Source organism: Pteronotus mesoamericanus, unplaced genomic scaffold (assembly GCF_021234165.1).
Source record: "Pteronotus mesoamericanus isolate MK-2021 breed Mesoamerican mustached bat unplaced genomic scaffold, CSHL_Meso_final contig_27, whole genome shotgun sequence".
Classification (NCBI taxonomy): Eukaryota; Metazoa; Chordata; class Mammalia; order Chiroptera; family Mormoopidae; genus Pteronotus; species Pteronotus mesoamericanus.
The window spans coordinates 26,932,906-26,951,499 of NW_026555115.1; the positions used below are offsets into that span (position 1 = coordinate 26,932,906).

At 33.6% G+C, this 18,594-nt stretch overlaps 1 protein-coding gene across 5 annotated transcripts in view; it reads right to left on the minus strand.

The window, feature by feature from the left end:
• Window positions 1–18,594, minus strand: part of STXBP5L (syntaxin binding protein 5L) — a 402,439-nt gene that overhangs the window by 220,176 nt on the left and 163,669 nt on the right. For all 5 annotated transcript variants that reach the window (XM_054575243.1, XM_054575242.1, XM_054575241.1 and 2 more), the window contains exons 10-12: window positions 11,012–11,090; window positions 4,653–4,807; window positions 591–663 (exon numbers count right to left, since the gene is read on the minus strand). In XM_054575243.1, coding sequence (XP_054431218.1) covers window positions 591–663; window positions 4,653–4,807; window positions 11,012–11,090 — 307 coding nt within the window. The remainder of the gene's footprint in view (window positions 1–590; window positions 664–4,652; window positions 4,808–11,011; window positions 11,091–18,594) is intronic.

The window sequence follows — 18,594 nt, forward strand, 5'->3', positions numbered from 1 at the left end:
TCTTTAACTTCATTTGAAACAATTTTGTTAGACTGAATTGTGATAGATGTCATATCAATGTGCATTTAAATAAAAAATAAAAAAAACTGGTGAATTTTTGTGCAGCCATTTTAATATTGAAGATGGACGATGACACACAACATTTCTGGCATATTATGCTTTATTATTTCAAGAAAGGTAAAAATACAACTGAAATGCAAAAAAAAAAATATTTGTGCAGTGTATGGAAAAGGTGTTGTGACTGATTAAAGTGTCAAAAGTAGTCTGCAAAGTTTCTTGGTACTACTGATATTTTGGCGAAATAATTCTTTGCTGTGGGGCTGTCTTATGCATTGGAAGATGTTTAGCAGCACTCCTGGCCTCTACTCACTAGAAGTCAAGAGTGGGAGATAGCTGACATACTCAAAATATGCAAATCAATAGTTATTGGTGAAAATGAAAAATAAGTCTTTTATTTTACAGAAAAAACTAAACAGACTTTTTGCCCAACCTAGTACTAATGTCAATTATTAATAATGTTCTCCAGTATTTTAACTCTAATGAAAAGATTTCTAAAATGGTTAGCTTTATTCCGAACATGAATGACTTACTTGCTCTGTGTCAGATCAACCACAATGAGATCTTTCTCCAGAAGCACTATAACTGCATAGGGTTCTTGAAATTCTACAAATTTAAGGAAAAAAATGAAAGAGTTTTCATATTTCACATTTTATGAAGTCACCAAACTTACATTTCCTTTATCTGCTGTACAAATGTCATTTAAATTATTTGAGAAGACCAAAATATGAGCCAAAGAAAGAAGTATCAAGAGGATTTTTTAAAAAAGTGTTGCATTTCTCAAACTTAATGTTTATGATCATTATAGGGAAGGAGGAAAAGTAAGAAGTTTCGTAACATAGAGTTAAATATATCTCAAAAATAGGAGATGATGATGGTAGATTATTTGTGGAGAGTGAGTCTGTCATCTCCATCTCACAAACATTTATTTTATTCTTCCATACCTTACATTTTGATTTAATTTCATGTCTACAATGAAATATACTAAGGAAACAGTAGTTCTGCTTCTCTGATATCTGATACATATTCATCTCCCTATGGGAGCAACTCTCATACTAAAAATTTTACTTTCAATTCAATGGGTTTAATATGTATTTAAAGATTGCCTATAATATGCCCCATGATAGACACCTAAAAAAAAGCAGAGTAAGGACAGTTTAGAATTTTCAAGTTCTTAAAATTCAACTCTCCCTTTCTCATTTCCTCCTTTCCTTTCTTCAGTGCGTTCCAGAAACTTTGTAAGAACTAAAGGAATATGGAGAATAACATGACAAGTCCATGTGCTAGGGATGTATACAAACCATGAACAAGTAAACAAATGCGATTAATTCAAAATGTAATGTGAGCTATGCAAAAACTAACATGAGTGATGGTATAAGAAATGACATGGTTGGCATGGCAGAACTAATTTAGTTGTAGTGGTCAGGGAAGACATTGCTTATTATGTATAATAAAGGACTAAAAAGGGAAAGCCAAAAGTAAAGTGTTATTATTAATTTAAAGAAAAGGTATTTACACAAACATTTTATTTACATGATATTTGATTCTTAGTAGCTATAGCAGGTATTAATGCATTTGTATTTCATAGGGAACATTGAGATCCAAAAAGCTACAAGATTGGCACAAGTCTACAAAGCTAGTTAAGGTGATAGAGCTGAAATTTTAACCAAGAATTCCTAACTCTAAATTCCATCCTTCTTTCATTATACCAGCCATTTCCACTGGCCAGTTTAAGAGATATTTAATTGGGTATATTCAACAAACACTCAGCAGTAATTTTGTTCACAGTATTAAGTCTTGGATGGGAAACTAGAACAGATGGCTTTCACAGTTCTTCCTTCCAGTCCTTAGAAGCTATAGAGCCTATTCAAAGAACACATGCTATGAGAGAAAAACTAAAATCAAAAACCTCAAAACTCAGAAAGAGTATGCCATTGTTTGGATGCATATCTATGTGACATCATATTATTTGGTACTTAAAATGAGGCTCTTTCCCCCTTCTTCTGTATATCTTAAAGTTGTTTTACAACATTGTATCAATACTTATAGTTTGTTTTTGTTTGTTTTGTTTTTCAGTTGAGGACACTGTGGTTTTATATTACTGGTTTTCTCTTTTTCTTGTAACCCCTTCTTTGGGGGAGACTGCATAAGAAATTTAATAATAGTGGTTGCTTCTGGAAGGGCAGAAAGTTTTCATTATATACTGTTGTGTATTGTAGGGTGCTTTTCTGGCATTTTCATGTATTATTTTAACTAAAACTAGTTAGTAAAGCCCATTTATATTTAACTGAGTAAAGTTAAACTATTTCTCCTAGTCTCTAACAAATAAAAAGCTCCATTTTCATTACTACTTCTCTAAAAACAGACATGTATGTGGCTTGGAAGTGATTAGACTTGGTTTCAATACATGTATAATTTATTTAACATTACTAGAAACTGTCCTAATGTTTCTACTGACATACAGAAATTTATATACAAACACACACATAGTGTCTGATCTTTGCAAACACACATTTTGAGTTTTTGCTGCTGGTACACACATCTTTCTCCAGGCTCTTCAATTGGAAGAATGTTTAAAAGCTTAGCTTTTGGTCCCCTATTAGTTCTTTCTTCCTTTTTTTCTTTATTTGTTTGTTTATTTACTTGTTTCTTTATTATTGGTTGTCATAACTCCAGAGAACATCTATATTCTGATATTCACAAATAAACATTAAAGACCTTTCCTTCTCTTTTTCTGTTCTCTAAACAACCCCATAATCAGATTTATCTTTCTCTCCTTCAAAAAACTGTTATTACTACATATAAAGTCACTATTCTTAAAATGTTATCTTAGACTCACCTATCATGTTATTCCTAATCTAATTTTTTACCAAATTCAGTGGGTTTTCCTCTTTCCATTCCTACAGGCAGTACTGTTTCAGATCTTGACCGTTTTAAAGCACATTAGCACAAAAGCCTCCCAGCTGGAATTTGGAGTTTTTTAGATTTCAGTGTTCTTTTCTTTAAACCCACACACTCCTAGTGGGTAAATATTACTAAAACACTGCATTCTTTCATTTTTTTATTTCCTCAGAATTCCTCTGTACCTCCTCCCTATTCCCAAATACCTCCAAAAGACTTTCAATTTTTTTCTCTAAACTGACCTCAAGCTAACAAACCTCACAATTTCTAAAACCTTTACTAAATGTCCTTTCTCAAAGCTGAAGTCATTCTTCAAAGCCTATCTAAATCCTACTTTTCCACAAAGCTTTGCATGAATATTTCAGTCATCAACTATCTGACTAGCCTTAAATTAGTACATTTTAAAAACTCTTGACTTAAATAGCTCAGCACTTAAGATGCCATATTTTTTAAACTCATTAAACTTTTAATCTCCCTCATCTGACTAGATTTTATATAATTTGACATCAGAGATCACTTTCATACTTCATCCATATTCTCAACAGGTTCTTACAGTAGTGAGGCCATAGAAGCATCTAATAAATATTTGTTGATTAACAACACAGGTCAGTAGTCTGTCCCCAGCAACTCTAGAAATAAAGTGTCACATTGATTCTTATCTTCTATCAACTTAATCCAGCTTTTAAATATGAAATTAAAGAATTAAAACATATTAATATATAATAAAATTCATATAGTTTATAAAGTACAACCACTTTGGTCTTACAATAATCATTTGCTATCATTATTTTTATTCTCTGTCTACAAATGATAAATAAAACTCATAAATGTAAAGTGACTTACTCAAGGTCACATAGCTAGTACATGGCAGAGCTAAATCATAAACCCAAATATTCTCCAAGTCCAAGTCTCTAAGTCCAGTGCTCTGTCCTTATATGCTCCCTCTTGAAAATCTGGTAATGTATATATACAGTGAGGTGTTTTAATCATAAACTCATAAGTCCCTTTAGATATTTCACCCTCTTAAATGTTTACATTTCACTGTTAAAAATATTTCATTATAATTAGATTCCATTCTACAATTTGCATATAGTGTTTATGCTTACAAACAATCTTTATATTTGGGATGATAAAAATATGTAAGTATCTGTCCTCCCAAAGACCCTTCTGACAATTATTCTCAAAACTGAAATGAATCACTAACCACACATCAGCAATCCCAGAGTAATCAGAGGTGCTGCAGTTGTATCAGATGCAAAGCCAGATGTGAAACAGATGCAGCACCACCAGAGTTACAGATCACTGATATTAGGTAAGTGCTTTAACTTTGATTAGCATTAGAATGGAATGGGTGGAGCTGGTCTAGGAGAGGCTATTAGGAGACCTCAATTTCCCCAAGTGATTTCACCCTGGACCCCTATAGGACCCTCCCAGCTCAGCTTCCACCATCCTTATCAAAGTTTAAAGCACTTACCTGATATTGAACCTGAAACTTCAGCTTTGCTGAACTACATCTGTTTTACTTCCGGTTCGTCGAGTAGTTATAGTTGCAGAACTTGCTCCAGCACCTGTGGCTCACAGTGATGTATCACAGTAGATGTAAGCTGCCAAAACTAAAAATATTTAAGCTTAATTTTGTTAAGAATTTATTTCAAAAATGATTTTTCAACATTGTTTCATTTTTAGTTACTTACCATTTGGATAGGGTGTTTCACATAAAGTTAGAAATTCAACAATAGGATGATCCATTTCAAGTACTGTAATTGCTTTTCCATGCATGATGGTTAAACTTGGTCTTCTGCAAGCTTTGTCATAGGACAGTCCACCAGAAAATATTATAAATGGTTCACTAGATAGGGAAAAAAATTAATAAGATGGTGAAGTCTTTTAAGATGACACAATATCACAGGACTGAGCCAATTAGGAACAGACTTGGTGGAGAGTTTATACAATGTAATTACACAGGAGAACAAAAGTCTTTCCAGGCCCAAAATATCTCACCCAACAACTTACTATTCTACCATTTCCTTTTTTTCTGTATGTACTTTCTCACCATTAAAAATATTAATGGATCTGCCTTAAGGTGTTGAGGTAGGAGGGAGGGAAAGGCAGTGAGTTTGGAGGGAGGTGGAGGTGCTGACTGACTCCAAAAGACATCTTCACGTATACTGTTGGTTGGTTCCCCAAACTTTGAATAACTACCATGAAAATATAGGCTATGTTAGTTTATCATATTAACCAGTTGGTATGTGGAGCCCCATTTCCATAAAAGAAAAAAGAGGCAAGTTTCAATATGAAATAAAATGTGACAGTGGCAAAGGCAGAATGGCAGAAAGTAACATGAAAAGTCTATGTAACAGAGTTACTATGGGAAAAGGGTTATGATAAAAAGATGGAGAAAACTAATGTGTAAGTGAAAAATAGTTCACCAAAAATAACTGTGACCTTTTCCTCAAATTTACTTCCTGCCAGCCAGTTCTATTTAACTTGTAAAATTAACTTAAACAATATTTTAATTCTCTTTTAATTGTAAGATACAATTAGATAATAGAATAGGATTGACATGACTATAAGACATCACAGCTATTAAAAAATTATGAAATAGCTTCATAATTTTTCACTTTTGTTTCTCAAATTAATACCTATATCTCTAGTCTATATGTATAAAAGAAATGATGATATAATTTCAATAAGTAAATACCAAATTAAAAATGCTCTTCTCCAATTTTTTTAAAAGACCTAGAACTTTTATTGTACCAAATTCTTTACGAATATGCACTTTTCTAAATAATTAACTTCCATCCATTTGTTAAACTAAAGTATCTACTTATTTCTAGGAATCACTCTATGAGACTTCCCCTTCTCTTCCATTTTGTATTGTACATAGTACCAAACATTACCAATGGGACATTTGCTAATTTTATGCTGGCTATAAACAAAACAAAAAAATCTTTAAAAGATGCCATCAACACCTACATGTAAAATGCCTGTACTAATTTTTATTCATAATTCTGTGTTAATATTTTGACATAAACATTTGAGTTGTAAGCTACATAAGCAAAAATGCTCTACTTTATTGTCCTTAGGTTCTGCATCAGTTGACTTGAATTAACCTCTCCACAATAATTTGATATATAGATCACTAAACTACTAATGGTGGTGTCAAGAAACATTTTTGTTCTTTCTATAAACTATATACTTAGATTATTAAGATTTATCCAGATTTAAAAATCATTTCTAACGAAATTAGTATGGGTTTTTGTACCTTTGTTGGTTGCTTTGTTTTGCAACAGGGATCATGACTTAGTGAGCATAGCATCTTTTCATACATACTGACCTTAATATCTTCTCCAAATATTAATGAAGGCCGTAACTATTTATTTTCCACATGAAAACAAGTGCACTTACTCTCATCTCCTAGTACTAAATATAGATAAGGAGCAATTTACTCTCTTTTTTGTCCCATTACTCTCTCTTTTCAATGCATATTTAAAAATATGTCCTTTCTAATATTGAAAGGGAACAAATGTTTTCTGTTTTCATTATGACTGCATCAGAAAACACTGCATGTAAACTTAATTGTATATGCACCTTCTTGTAAACTACTGAATGATTGAGTAAAAAGTTATTTACTTAGGAAAATGCTCAGGGAATCACTCACAGATAATTACATTAGATATTTAACTATCACAGTAAATCCTCCAACGTATTGTCCTCTTTTTATTAATGAGGTTAAATAACAACTAAGCAGAAAGCCCAAAAGAAAGTTGAGATCAGACTTCAAGGCCTATACTACCTGTAGTAATAAATAGGTACAATTTACTGAATGATTACCATGCATCTTGGTAATATATTGGCATATACTGTGCCATGTGTGCATGTACAGTAAATTTCATGCAATCTTCAAAACGCTGTAATCCTCAACCCTGATGGGGAAAGTATTATTAGCCCCATTTTTGTAGCTAAGGAGTCTGGGATTAATGTGGATTGAATAACTTGTTACAGGTCAGATAGCTAGTGAGCGGTTAGAAAAAGATTCAAAACCAGACTCCAAAATCCATGTTTTTCATTTCTAGTATGTTTCTCAAACTGTGGAATACAACTTAACAGGTGTTTTTCAAAAAATAAAAATAAAAATGTTTTTAATAATGTGGCACTTGAAAACCACATCTCCTCTTTGAAATTTTATAATTCATACCATATATTAAAGATTCTGATAAATCATAAAAATCCAATTTACTTTTATTTAACTGAGAATTTCTCAGATTTCTCAAATTTATTTGACTACAGACTCTTTTTTTCCCATGAATGCAGTTAGTGATTAAAGGGACATAATTTGGTAAGTGCTGTACCATAAAAACTTTCTTTTTTATTACCTAATGCAAATGTATCTTGGGTTATTTATCAGATAGATTATTGTAAAAGAAATAAGTAACTATATAATTTACAATGTTTTAATACATAAGAAATCATTAATAAAATTTAAAGTTATCAACGCACACAACTTGGATAAATCTCAAAGACATTATGTTGGTGAAAGAAGCTAGTCTCATAAGGTTACATAATAAATAACTGCTTTATATGACATCTCAAAAAGCTAAAACCAGGCATAGCGATGGAGAACAGATTAGTGGTTGCATATAGAAGGGTTAGAAGTCAGGGAAGGGTTTGACTATAAGGGATAGCATGAGATGGTTTTAGGAGTGTGGAAATGCTGTGTTCTTATTGTGGTGGTGATTCTGAAAATTTATACATGTGTTAAAATCCATAGAATTTTACACCAAAAGAAAAAAATCTATTTAACTGTTTTTTTAAAATTTGTAGTAATAGACTTTTATTTATTTATTCATTTATTTCCCTGTAAATTATTCTTTTTTTTATTGTTGTTCAAGTACAGTTGTCTCCAATTTCCCCCCATCATTCCCCCTGCCTCACCCATCCCTGCCTATCACCCTTGAATCTACCCCCATTGGCTTTGTCCTTGTGTCCTTTATACATGTTCCTTGACAGCCCTTCCCCTATTTTCTCCCATTATCTCTCTCCCCAATCCCCTCTGGTTACTGTCAGCTTGTTCTTTATTTCAATGTCTCTGGTTATATTTTGCTTGCTTGTTTGTTTTGTTCATTAGGTTCCACTTATAGATGAGGTCATATGATATTTGTCTTTCACCACCTGGCTTATTTCACAGCTTAACTGTTTATTTTGTAAAATAGATGAAACATAATTAAGAAAAAGCATTAACATTTTGTCTCAATAAAGGCAACAGGATAAAAGAATAAATTGTGTAACATAATATATTATTTTTTAAAGGATAACATTTGTTAAGTATTTATGATGTTCCAGGTATTGTGTGAAGAACTTGACATGTATTCTATTATTTAATCCTTATGATATCCCAATGAGAGAACTACTGTTACTTTTCCTACTTAACAGATATGCATACTGAGGCCTGGAGAACTTAGTAACTACACATGAAGTCTGTCAGTAGGTGGCTGTAATAGGAAAGGATTAAAACAGTAGCAGAAGTAATTTCTATTTAACCAGAAGGAACTTGACAATGGTAGTGGTAGCAGGTAGAGAGATCTAGATACCTAATTTTGAAGAGGATAAAATTATCATGCCTAAAGGCCATTGTGGCTAGAGTGCCAGTAGGCAAATTGGTGATTGGGGACCAATGATTTATGAGTAGAATGATTGTTCATCCCTGGAAATGCAATGCCAAGTCTGTGAATGGCTGCTTTTAGATAAAATTGAGCAGAAAATATACCTCTTATATCTGCTACCTATGCAGTTCTTTAAAAGGTCTTATTGGTGCAATATAGGTAATACAGCTCTTTGTGAAGTTCCTGCTCTTGTCATAGCCATCCCAACTTTTGATTTCACAAAGTTTCTACTTTATGTTAGAATGGAGTGGAAATATAGCTATTTCTTTCCATTTCTATACTATGGCCCATTTTGCTGTTGCAATACCTTTCAGAACACTTAATTTCAGTGCTCCTCTGCTCTATACCCTCCTTTTATGATACAGTAGTAATTATAATAGGCACAATGTACTAAAGTATAAAGTAAAGGGGGTAATAGTAATTATGATTAATAATATGTATGTAATTATTTCACATTAGAAACCTGAAGAATTACTTCTACACAAACTTGGATTACTATTACTATAACAAATCATTAATTTAGGAGTAGTTTTTATAATTTTAACAATGTGATGTCTATGATGATGACAATAATAATTTTTTTGTTAAGAAATCCACTATGTGTCATTCTTAAAACTTACAACATTACAAACTTTATGCATAATTTCATCAATCTTCATAAACATCACAAATTAGTAAGTTAAAGTTTAAAAGAGTTAATTAAAAATTTCAAGATCAGCCCTGGCATCAGCAGATTGAGTATTGGCCTGTGAACAGAAAGGTCCTGGGTTCATTTTCTGGTTGGAGCACATGCCTGGGTTCGACGCCGGGTCCCCAGTTGTGGACATGCGAGGGGCAACCAATCTCTGTATCTTTTTCCCTCTCATCCCCTCTCTTTAAAAATAAATAAAAATAAAATCTTTTAAAAAGTTTCAAGGTCATATAGATGTCTTACTCTATAAGCCAATAATCATAACCATTAATTTACACTACCTTGACTTAAAGTCTTTATTGCTGAAATACCTTCTCTCCACCTTCACTCTTTTCCTCCCTTTGCCTGTCATCATCCTATCATTCCTTCAGTACTATCTCAGACATCTCAAAAGGAAGGCCAAGATGAAATTCACTGATTTCTCTCTTCACTGTTTTCTCTACTCCCTCTTGGATGATTTAGATGTTCTTTTGCTGTGCTCTCATAGCACACCTCTATACAAGCACCTCACAAATACAGAAAGCACAAGTTTGTGGCATTACTTCTGCTACTAGACAATAACAGATTCAAAATCAGGCAGTATTCTCTTTCATTTTAGTATACAAAACAAATTACACAAATATATATGTATGTTTTATACAAATTGTATATATATTAAAAAAACTATATATAAACTGACTGGTCAAACTGACCGTAATTTTACACTATTAAGTCCTTATAATAGCACGTATAAACAAACATTAAATGTACCTATGATGCCAAGAAAACATTCTAGTGTGAGCATATAAATAATACAAATTAAGATTATCTAAATTAGAGGAAAAATAAAATTAAAGTTTAAGCAATATTTGGAATTACGGTAATTCTGGATGACTATATTGCCACTAATTATTGCGATTAAAAAAGGACATTATTGATATATAGGATATGGCTGCTATATATACAGGTTAGAATGTTAATAAATATTTTTTCTTTAATTTGCTATATATTAAAATTTAGTACTATTTTTATGTCAACATACATAACTGTTTATCTTTCACACTAACTATATTTTCTCCTCCCTCCCTCCCTCCCTCCCTCCCTCTCCCCCCCCCCCTTCCTTCCTTCCTTCCTTCCTTCCTTCCTTCCTTCCTTCCTTCCTTAACATTGATTAGTTGCTTTCCATACATGCCTCAACTGGTTCTAATCCACAACACAGGCACATGCACCAACTGGAATCAAACCTATAACCTTCTGGTACATGGGACAACACTCCAATCAACTGAGGCATCCAGCTGGGCAAACTAACTATAATATTTTCAATTTCAAAGTGTAAAACCTGAATTACAGAGGCTTAATTATGTATGTAATTCTTTCATGTACAATTCCAATAGATGAATAGCTCTGCTTGATAACACTAAATGATTGCTACTTATGATGTGCCTGGACAAAAAGTCCTACATTGTTAAAATTAATGTGTATAATACTCATTTGAATATTAATAGAAAAATTAAAATAGTTGCTACTTGTAATATTCATAATAATGATCATCATAGATATTTTTATTAAACAATAGAAATCTATTATTGCTAATGTAAAGGATTCAGCTAGGTAATATAATTATGAAAAATAAACAAAACATAAACATTAAAAATTATCTGCCTTTCTTGTATTTGTTTATTACATATTTTCCTGTGTTTCCCAAAGTAAAAAAGCATACCTGTTTCTACAGGTCTTGTATTCTACTTTAAGAATTGGTTTGCAAGATTCAGATTTTCTTCCTTCTCTTTGGCTTTTTCCTAAAGAAAGAAAAAGAATTTTATTAAATCTGATTTAAATTCTAATCATCCATGAGAATTAAGAAATTGAACTAAAGAAACATAAAAATAATGTAATTATGTGTTTTTACTAATAGGATAAAGATGTCTATGCAGCCTAATATTTTTGTTGAATTTGTAAACAATTTACTGAATCCTAACAATTGACTGTGATCTAATCAGTAAAGTTATATGTAAAATTATCAAATCTGTATTGCTTTACATTTTCCATGTATAAAGTTTTATGTAAGATTATTTTAATTATTTAAGTTTCAATAAAATTAACAATTTCTGAATTTAAAATACACACATATTTATGTACACAATGAAATGTATTATTATGAAAATCCATACCAGACTCAACCTTTTATCTATAATACAAGCAAATCCCATTCATATGTAGAAAAATATCCTATTGAAAGCTGATAGACAATCATTGTACTTTCATTAAGTTCATTAAAAGAAAAGTCCGTTGGACCAGAAATGCAGATGGTACATTTCATAATTTTAAAAAGTAAATTTAATGATGTATTACTCTAATAGTATATAACAAAAATAATAGTTTCTTGTAAGGGAAATGTTATGTTGTTTAGATTCCATAAGACTTTCAATAATGAATCAAAAAGTATGAAATGGAAACAAGAGTAGTTACTTCTGCATCTAACATACTTATCTTGCTATTTATGCTTTTGCTTATATTCTGTCTCATTTTAATAAATTGAAATTTTTAGATAATACATATTTCAATGTTTTAGTAAGTATCCTTATTTATTCTCAGATCAGCACAGTTGTTTTCAGACAGATAACTATATATGTTTAAATATTCAAGATAGCTTTAGAATGGCACATCCAAATCAAAATAGGATGTCAAGATAGTTGGATTTTATTTGTTTGTTTATATTTTAAATATTTTTATTTATGATATTTTATAAGGCAAGGTATTTTAATTTTTTTGTTCAAATATATTTGTTTCCATGTTCCCACCACCACTTTCCCCTGCCCCATTCACCCCACCTCCCCTCCTCAATCCTTCCCCACTTTGGCTTTGTCCATGGGTCCTTTTTACATGTTCCTTGATTTGACCCTTCCCCTTCTTTTCCCAGTTCCCCCCTCCCTCCTTCCCTCTCGTTACAGTCGGTTTCTTTTTTCTTTCCATGTTGCTAGTTATATTTTCCTTGCTTGTTTGTTTTGTTGATTAGGTTCCACTTATAGGTGAAATCATATGGTATATGTCTTTTACCACCTGGCTTACTTAACTTAGTATAATGCTCTCCAGTTCCATCCATGCTGTCAGGAATGGTAGTAGCTCTTTCTTTCTGCTACATAGTATTCCATTGTGTAAATGTACCATAGTTTCTGGATCCACTCATTTACTGATGGGCACTTAGGTTGCCCATCAGTAACCTTCTAGCACTTGGCTATTGTAAATTGTGCTGCTATGAACATTGGGGTGCATAGGTTCTTTTGAAATGGTGTTTTGGGGTTCTTAGGGTATAATCCCAGTAGTGGAATTGCTGAGTCAAAAGGCAGTTCCATTTTTAGCTTTTTGAAGAAATTCCAAACTGTTTTCAACAGTGGCAGCACCAGTCTGCGTTCCCACAAACAGTGTACTAGGGTTCCCTTTTCTCCTAAACCTCACCAGCACTTGTTGTTTGTTGATTTATTTATGATGGCCATTTTGACTGGTGTGAAGTGGTATCTCATTGTGGTTTTCCCATATCTCTATGATCAATTAATATTCAACAAAGAGGGCAAAAGCATAAAATGGAGTAAAAATAGTCTCTTCAACAAATGGTATTGGACAGGCACATGTAAAAAATTGAAGTTCGACCACCAACTTACTCCATACACAGAAATAAACTCAAGAAGGATAAAAGACTTAAATATTAAGTTGCAACACCATAAAAGTTCTAGAGGAGAACATAGGCAGGAAACTCTAAGATATCCCACACAGTAATATTTTCACCAAAATGTCCCCTAGAGCAAGGGACATAAAGGAAAGAATAAACAAATGGGACTTCATCAAAATAAGAAGCTTCTGCATGGCTAAAGAAAACATCAGCAAAATGAAAAGGGAGCCAACCATATGGGAAAATATATTTGCCAATGATACCTCAGACAGGGATTTCATCTCCAAAATATATAAAGAACTCAAATGACTCCACTCTAGGAAGACAAACAATCCAACTAAAAAATGGGCAAAGGACCTGAATAGATACTTCTCCAAGAAGGAGATACAGAGGGCCCAGAGATATATGAAAGAGTACTCATCATCACTAGCTATTAGAGAAATACATTTATTTTATTCAAATGATAGGGTATCTGCATACAACATGTATTCTCTGTTCCATGGTATGCTTTTTAAAATTGCCTTTTCTTTTACCCTACATCAATAAAGAAGCAACCAATAATAAATTACTGGCCATAGTCACTCTCACTGTAAAAAAACATTTAAAAGTATCTCTATTATAAATAGAAAAGAATTGCTCAGGACTCACTATGAACAGTGGTATCAGGAGTGAGGAAGAGCTGGCTGGTGATTATTGTTTTGGTACTAAGTGATGATAGAGAGAAATGAAGGAAAGGACAGTATCAGGAAAGAGGCCCTTCCTTTTCATAGTAATGTCTTTTTCAGCCAGTGCTTCTCTAAAAATTTCTGAGCCATTAATTAACCAAAACAGCATATCTGTAGTTGTTTATATATATGAAAAGAGTTACTATTTTCAATCAATATTTATCAGTATTATGTAATTATTTTAGTAGAAAAAATTATCTAATTAATTGATGTTTTACTTCAATTTCCAACTCCAAAATTAATATTTGGGTGATGGACTTCTGCTTTGGTTATATTTTTATCTGTTAATAATTGAAATATGCTTAAATGTCATATTCTGTAAATCATAATAAAAAAATTGCATTTATTGAGACTCCTTCTGTTCAGAATACTGTACTAATTGTCAGGGTACTAAGAAATAACTGACTATCAAGAAGCTTAAAATTTACTAAATTAATCAAAACAAATACAAAAATGACAATACGAGGTACCATAGACAAATAAGAGACATAAAGTGTTATAAGAGTTGAGAATGAAACTGTAGTTTTCTTACTATAAAAGAAGACTTTCTAGAGTTCTATTTCAAAACAAAATTCCTAGAAGCTAGACTGAGATTTAACAGATAGAATTTAACAGATAAAAAACTCAACACAAAAAAACAAACAAATAAACAAACAATTTTTAAAAATGGGCAAAGGACCTGAATAGACACTTCTCCAAAGAGGACGGACATACAGATGGCCAATAGGCATATGAAAAGATGCTCTATATCACTAATCATCAAAGAAATGCAAGTTAAAACCAAAATGAGATACCATCTCACACCTGTCAGAATGGCTATCATCAATAAATAAACATACAACAAGTGCTGGTGAGGATGTCGATTCAAGAAAGGGGAACCCTTTTGTACTGTTGATGGGAATGCAGAATGGTGTAGCCATTTGGAAAGCAGTATAGAGAAACCTCAAAAATTAAAAATGGAGCTGCCTTTTGATCCAGTGATTCATCTTCTGGGAATTTATCTGAAGAAACCTGGAACACTGATTCTAAAAAATATAAGCATCCCTACTTTCATTACAGAATTTTTATAAGGACCAAGATTTGAAAGCAACCTGAGTGTCCATCAGTAGATGAGTGGATAAAAAAAGTCTGGTACATTTACACAATGGAGTATTACTTGGCTGTAAAAAAAGAAGGAAAATTTACCCTTTGTGACATAATGGATGGACCTGGAAAACATTATGCTAAGTGAAATAAGCCAATCAGAGAAAGACAAATACCATATGATTTCACTCATATGTACAATTTAATGAACAAACTGAACTAACAGGCAAAAATAGAGACAGACTCATAGATAGAAAGAAGGCTGACAATGCTGGGCTGGAGGGGTAAGGGAGCAGAAGGATCAAGCAAAGAAGAAGGATTCATTGACATTGACAACAGACTGTTGTGGGGAGGGATGAATGGAGGAGGAGGAGTGTATAAGGGGAACAATTAATAATAAAAATACAATAAAAATAAATTTTAAAAAATGTTAAATAAAAGAACATGTATAACGGACCCATGGACAAAGCCAAAGTGAAGAAGGGGAAAGTGGTGGCAGGAAAATGGAGACAAGTGTATTTGAACAATAAAAAAATAATTTTAAATAAGATTTAGGTAAACAGTAAAGAAAAAATGAAGAAGAGAATCAGATGGCGGAGGAGTGAGTGGAAGTCACACTGACCTCCTCCCAGAACCAACATGGAATTACAACTAAATTGTGGAGAAATCACCTGGAACAAACAACTGAAAAATAGAGAGAGAGGAGCCTTGTAACCTCGGAGACATAAGAATTGGCTTTAGCACAATCTAACTGGTAAGGAATTCAGTACAGACTCGAGAAGGCAGGTAGGTGGCCCACCAGTGGCAGGACCAGAAGGATATTGAAATGGCCATTTGGGTCCCCCTGAGAAAGGCAGGGTCTAAACCAAAAACAGGGATCTCCAGCCCACAGCACCAGAGCCCAAAAAGTACACAGAAAACAGCCAGCTGCAAAAAGCAGCAGGGTTGCTCTCTGCCAGAGACAGGTGATGGCAGATGCAAAAAACTGTATAAAGGGCCAACGCATAAACTTTTATTTGCAGCCACTTACCTTGGTCTCCAGCAAAGGTGGGGGCAGAGTGGCCTAGAGACACCTGAGGAGAGACTGGGAAAGGAGGCTTTGGGGAAAGAACTGAGAGAGTAGCAGGCAGAATCTTGGTGCTGACTCATCCCCCAAGTGCCGGCAGTCATCTCGCTCAGGCAGAGACCACTCACCCTGAGTGGTACCAGTATCAGAGGACTCAATAGCCCTGCCTCCAGGTGGGATTCCACCCTGCCCTGTGCTGTCTAAGTTGCCTGCTGAGTACAGAGTGGCAGCCACAGACAGTAGATGCCTGAATAAAGGGGACACAGAGAGGTCTGGAGGCACTTGAGGAGAGACTGGAGACGGAGGCTTTGGAGAAAGAATGGAGAGAGTAGCCGGTGGGATCCCAGTGCAGACTCCTCCCCATATGGCAGCAGCATGAGGGGACCCAATAACCCTCCCCCCAGGAGGGACTCTGCCCTGCCCTGAGCTGTCTAAAGTGGCCTGCTGAGTGCAAAGAGAATAGATTAACAGCTGCAGGAGACAGCGACAAACAGTAGATTCCTGGAAGTCGTGAACAGATTGCCTAAGGTCAGACAGGGATGACATCTGACATCATCAGAGGCAGACTCAGAAAATAACAGTGTTTGCCAACCATAGATGTTCACACCACAAACTCAGGAAATCAAGACAGATCAACTTAAAAAGCAGAAGCAAAAGAGAAGAGTCTCACAAATAATGGGAAGAAAAAGAAATATGCTCCAATCGAAAGGAAAGGAAGAATCCCCAGAAAGAGAACTAAATGAAATAGAGGCAAGTATATTGTCAGATATTGAGTTCCAAACAATGGTTATACAGAAGCTCAGTGAGCTCAGAGAGAATTACCAAAAACTATAGGGAAATTATGAGGAACTTACTGTAAACTGTATCAGCATGAAAAAGGACATAGAAACTATCAATAAAAGACAAGAGGAAACGAAGAATACAATTTCATAATTGAAGAACACAGAAGAAGGAATCAAAAGCAGGCTAGATGAAGTTGAGTACCAAATCACCAAGGTGGAGGACAAGGTAGAAAAAAGCTCCTAGAAAGAGCAAGAAAATGAAAAAAGACTAAAAAAGAATGAAGAGGCATTTAGGGAAATACAGGACAACCTGAAACGTAATAACATCCATATAATAGGGATACCAGGAGAAGAAGATGAGGAAGAGATAGAGAACCTATATGTAAAAGTAATGATGGAAAACTTCCCTAATTGGAGAAGAGAAAAAGCCAAAAAAGTCCAGGAAACACAGAGTGTCCCATTCAGGAGGAACCCAATGAGGCACACTCCAAAACACATCATCATGAAAATGGCATATATCAAAGACAAACAGAGAATCCTAAAGCAAGCAAGGGAGAAAAAGGTAGTAACATAAGGGAGCCCCGATATGGTTAGCAGCTGACTTCTCAACAGAAACCCTGCAAGCCAGAAGGAAATGGCAAGAAATGTTCCAAGTCATGAAAAGCAAAGGTCTACAACTAACACTGCTCTACCCAGCAAGGCTCTCAATTAAAATGGAAGATGAAATAAGGTTTCCCAGACAAAAGAAGGCTAAAAGAATATACCTCCACCAAACCAGCACTGCAAAACATGCTGAAGGGACTGCTTTAAGATGAATAAAAAGTTTCTATGAATACCCAGTTCCTTTCACAGTTGCCAAGACTTGATATTACCAATATTTTTAATACTCATTAATTTGATTGTGACAATCATGTTATTTTAATTGTTCCTTTACTATTTGTTGAAACTAAACCTGTTTTAGTATATTTCTTGCCTATTTCTATTATTTTCTTTAAAAAAAAGGTTTAAATGATATTTTGGTATTCTTTATCCATTTATTGATTTAAGGTTTGTAAAATTTTTCCCTAAAAAAAAAAAAACCCCAAAAATCAATTAACCGTGTTTTAGATGCATCACAAATGCTTTCCTATTCTATTCCTTGTCCTTTAACTTTTTTATATGTATATTACTATATTTACTTTATAGCTTCTGGGTTTGAATATTTTACTTCAGGTCATGAAAAATATTAGTTCTATTTTCTTCTAAAACTCCTTAGATTCTACATATTGATTTTTAATGCACCTGAATATTTCTTGCATAATGTGTGAAATGGGGCTCTATATTTGTTTTATTTCAATTCATAGTGGTCCATACACCTTATTTGTTGAATAAGGCTTATTTTCCCCATCGATTTGAAATACCAACTTAATCATATATTATACTGTTAGATATATACATTTGTTTCTATAATGCTCATTATATTTCATTGATCTACTTGATTATTTCTGTGCTGGTGTCATGTTGGTTTAATTGCTGAGACTTTATAATGGTATTACATTTTTTAAGATTTTGTAATTAACTTAGACATTTAAAAAATAAATAAAATCAATCTGCATTAAGAAAGAAAGAAAGAAAGAAGAAGAAAGGGAGAGATGGAACTCCTACCTTTTGTGACAACATGGATGGAACTGGAGAACATTAAGCTAAGTGAAACAAGCCAGTTGATAAAAGGCAAATATCATGTGATCTCACCTAACAGTGGACTCTATTCAGCAAAATAAACTAACAAAATAAACCACAGGCACGGAAATATGGAGCAGAGTGAAAGTGACCAGAGTGGATTTGGAAAGGGGAGAATGGTGGAAAGAAGGGGAAGGGACTAGACAAAGAACATGTATGAATGACCCATGGACATGGACAACAGAGTGGGAATTGACTGCAGGAGCAGGGGGTGGGGAGGGTTATGGAGGTAAAAACTGAGACAGCTGTAATGGAATAAAC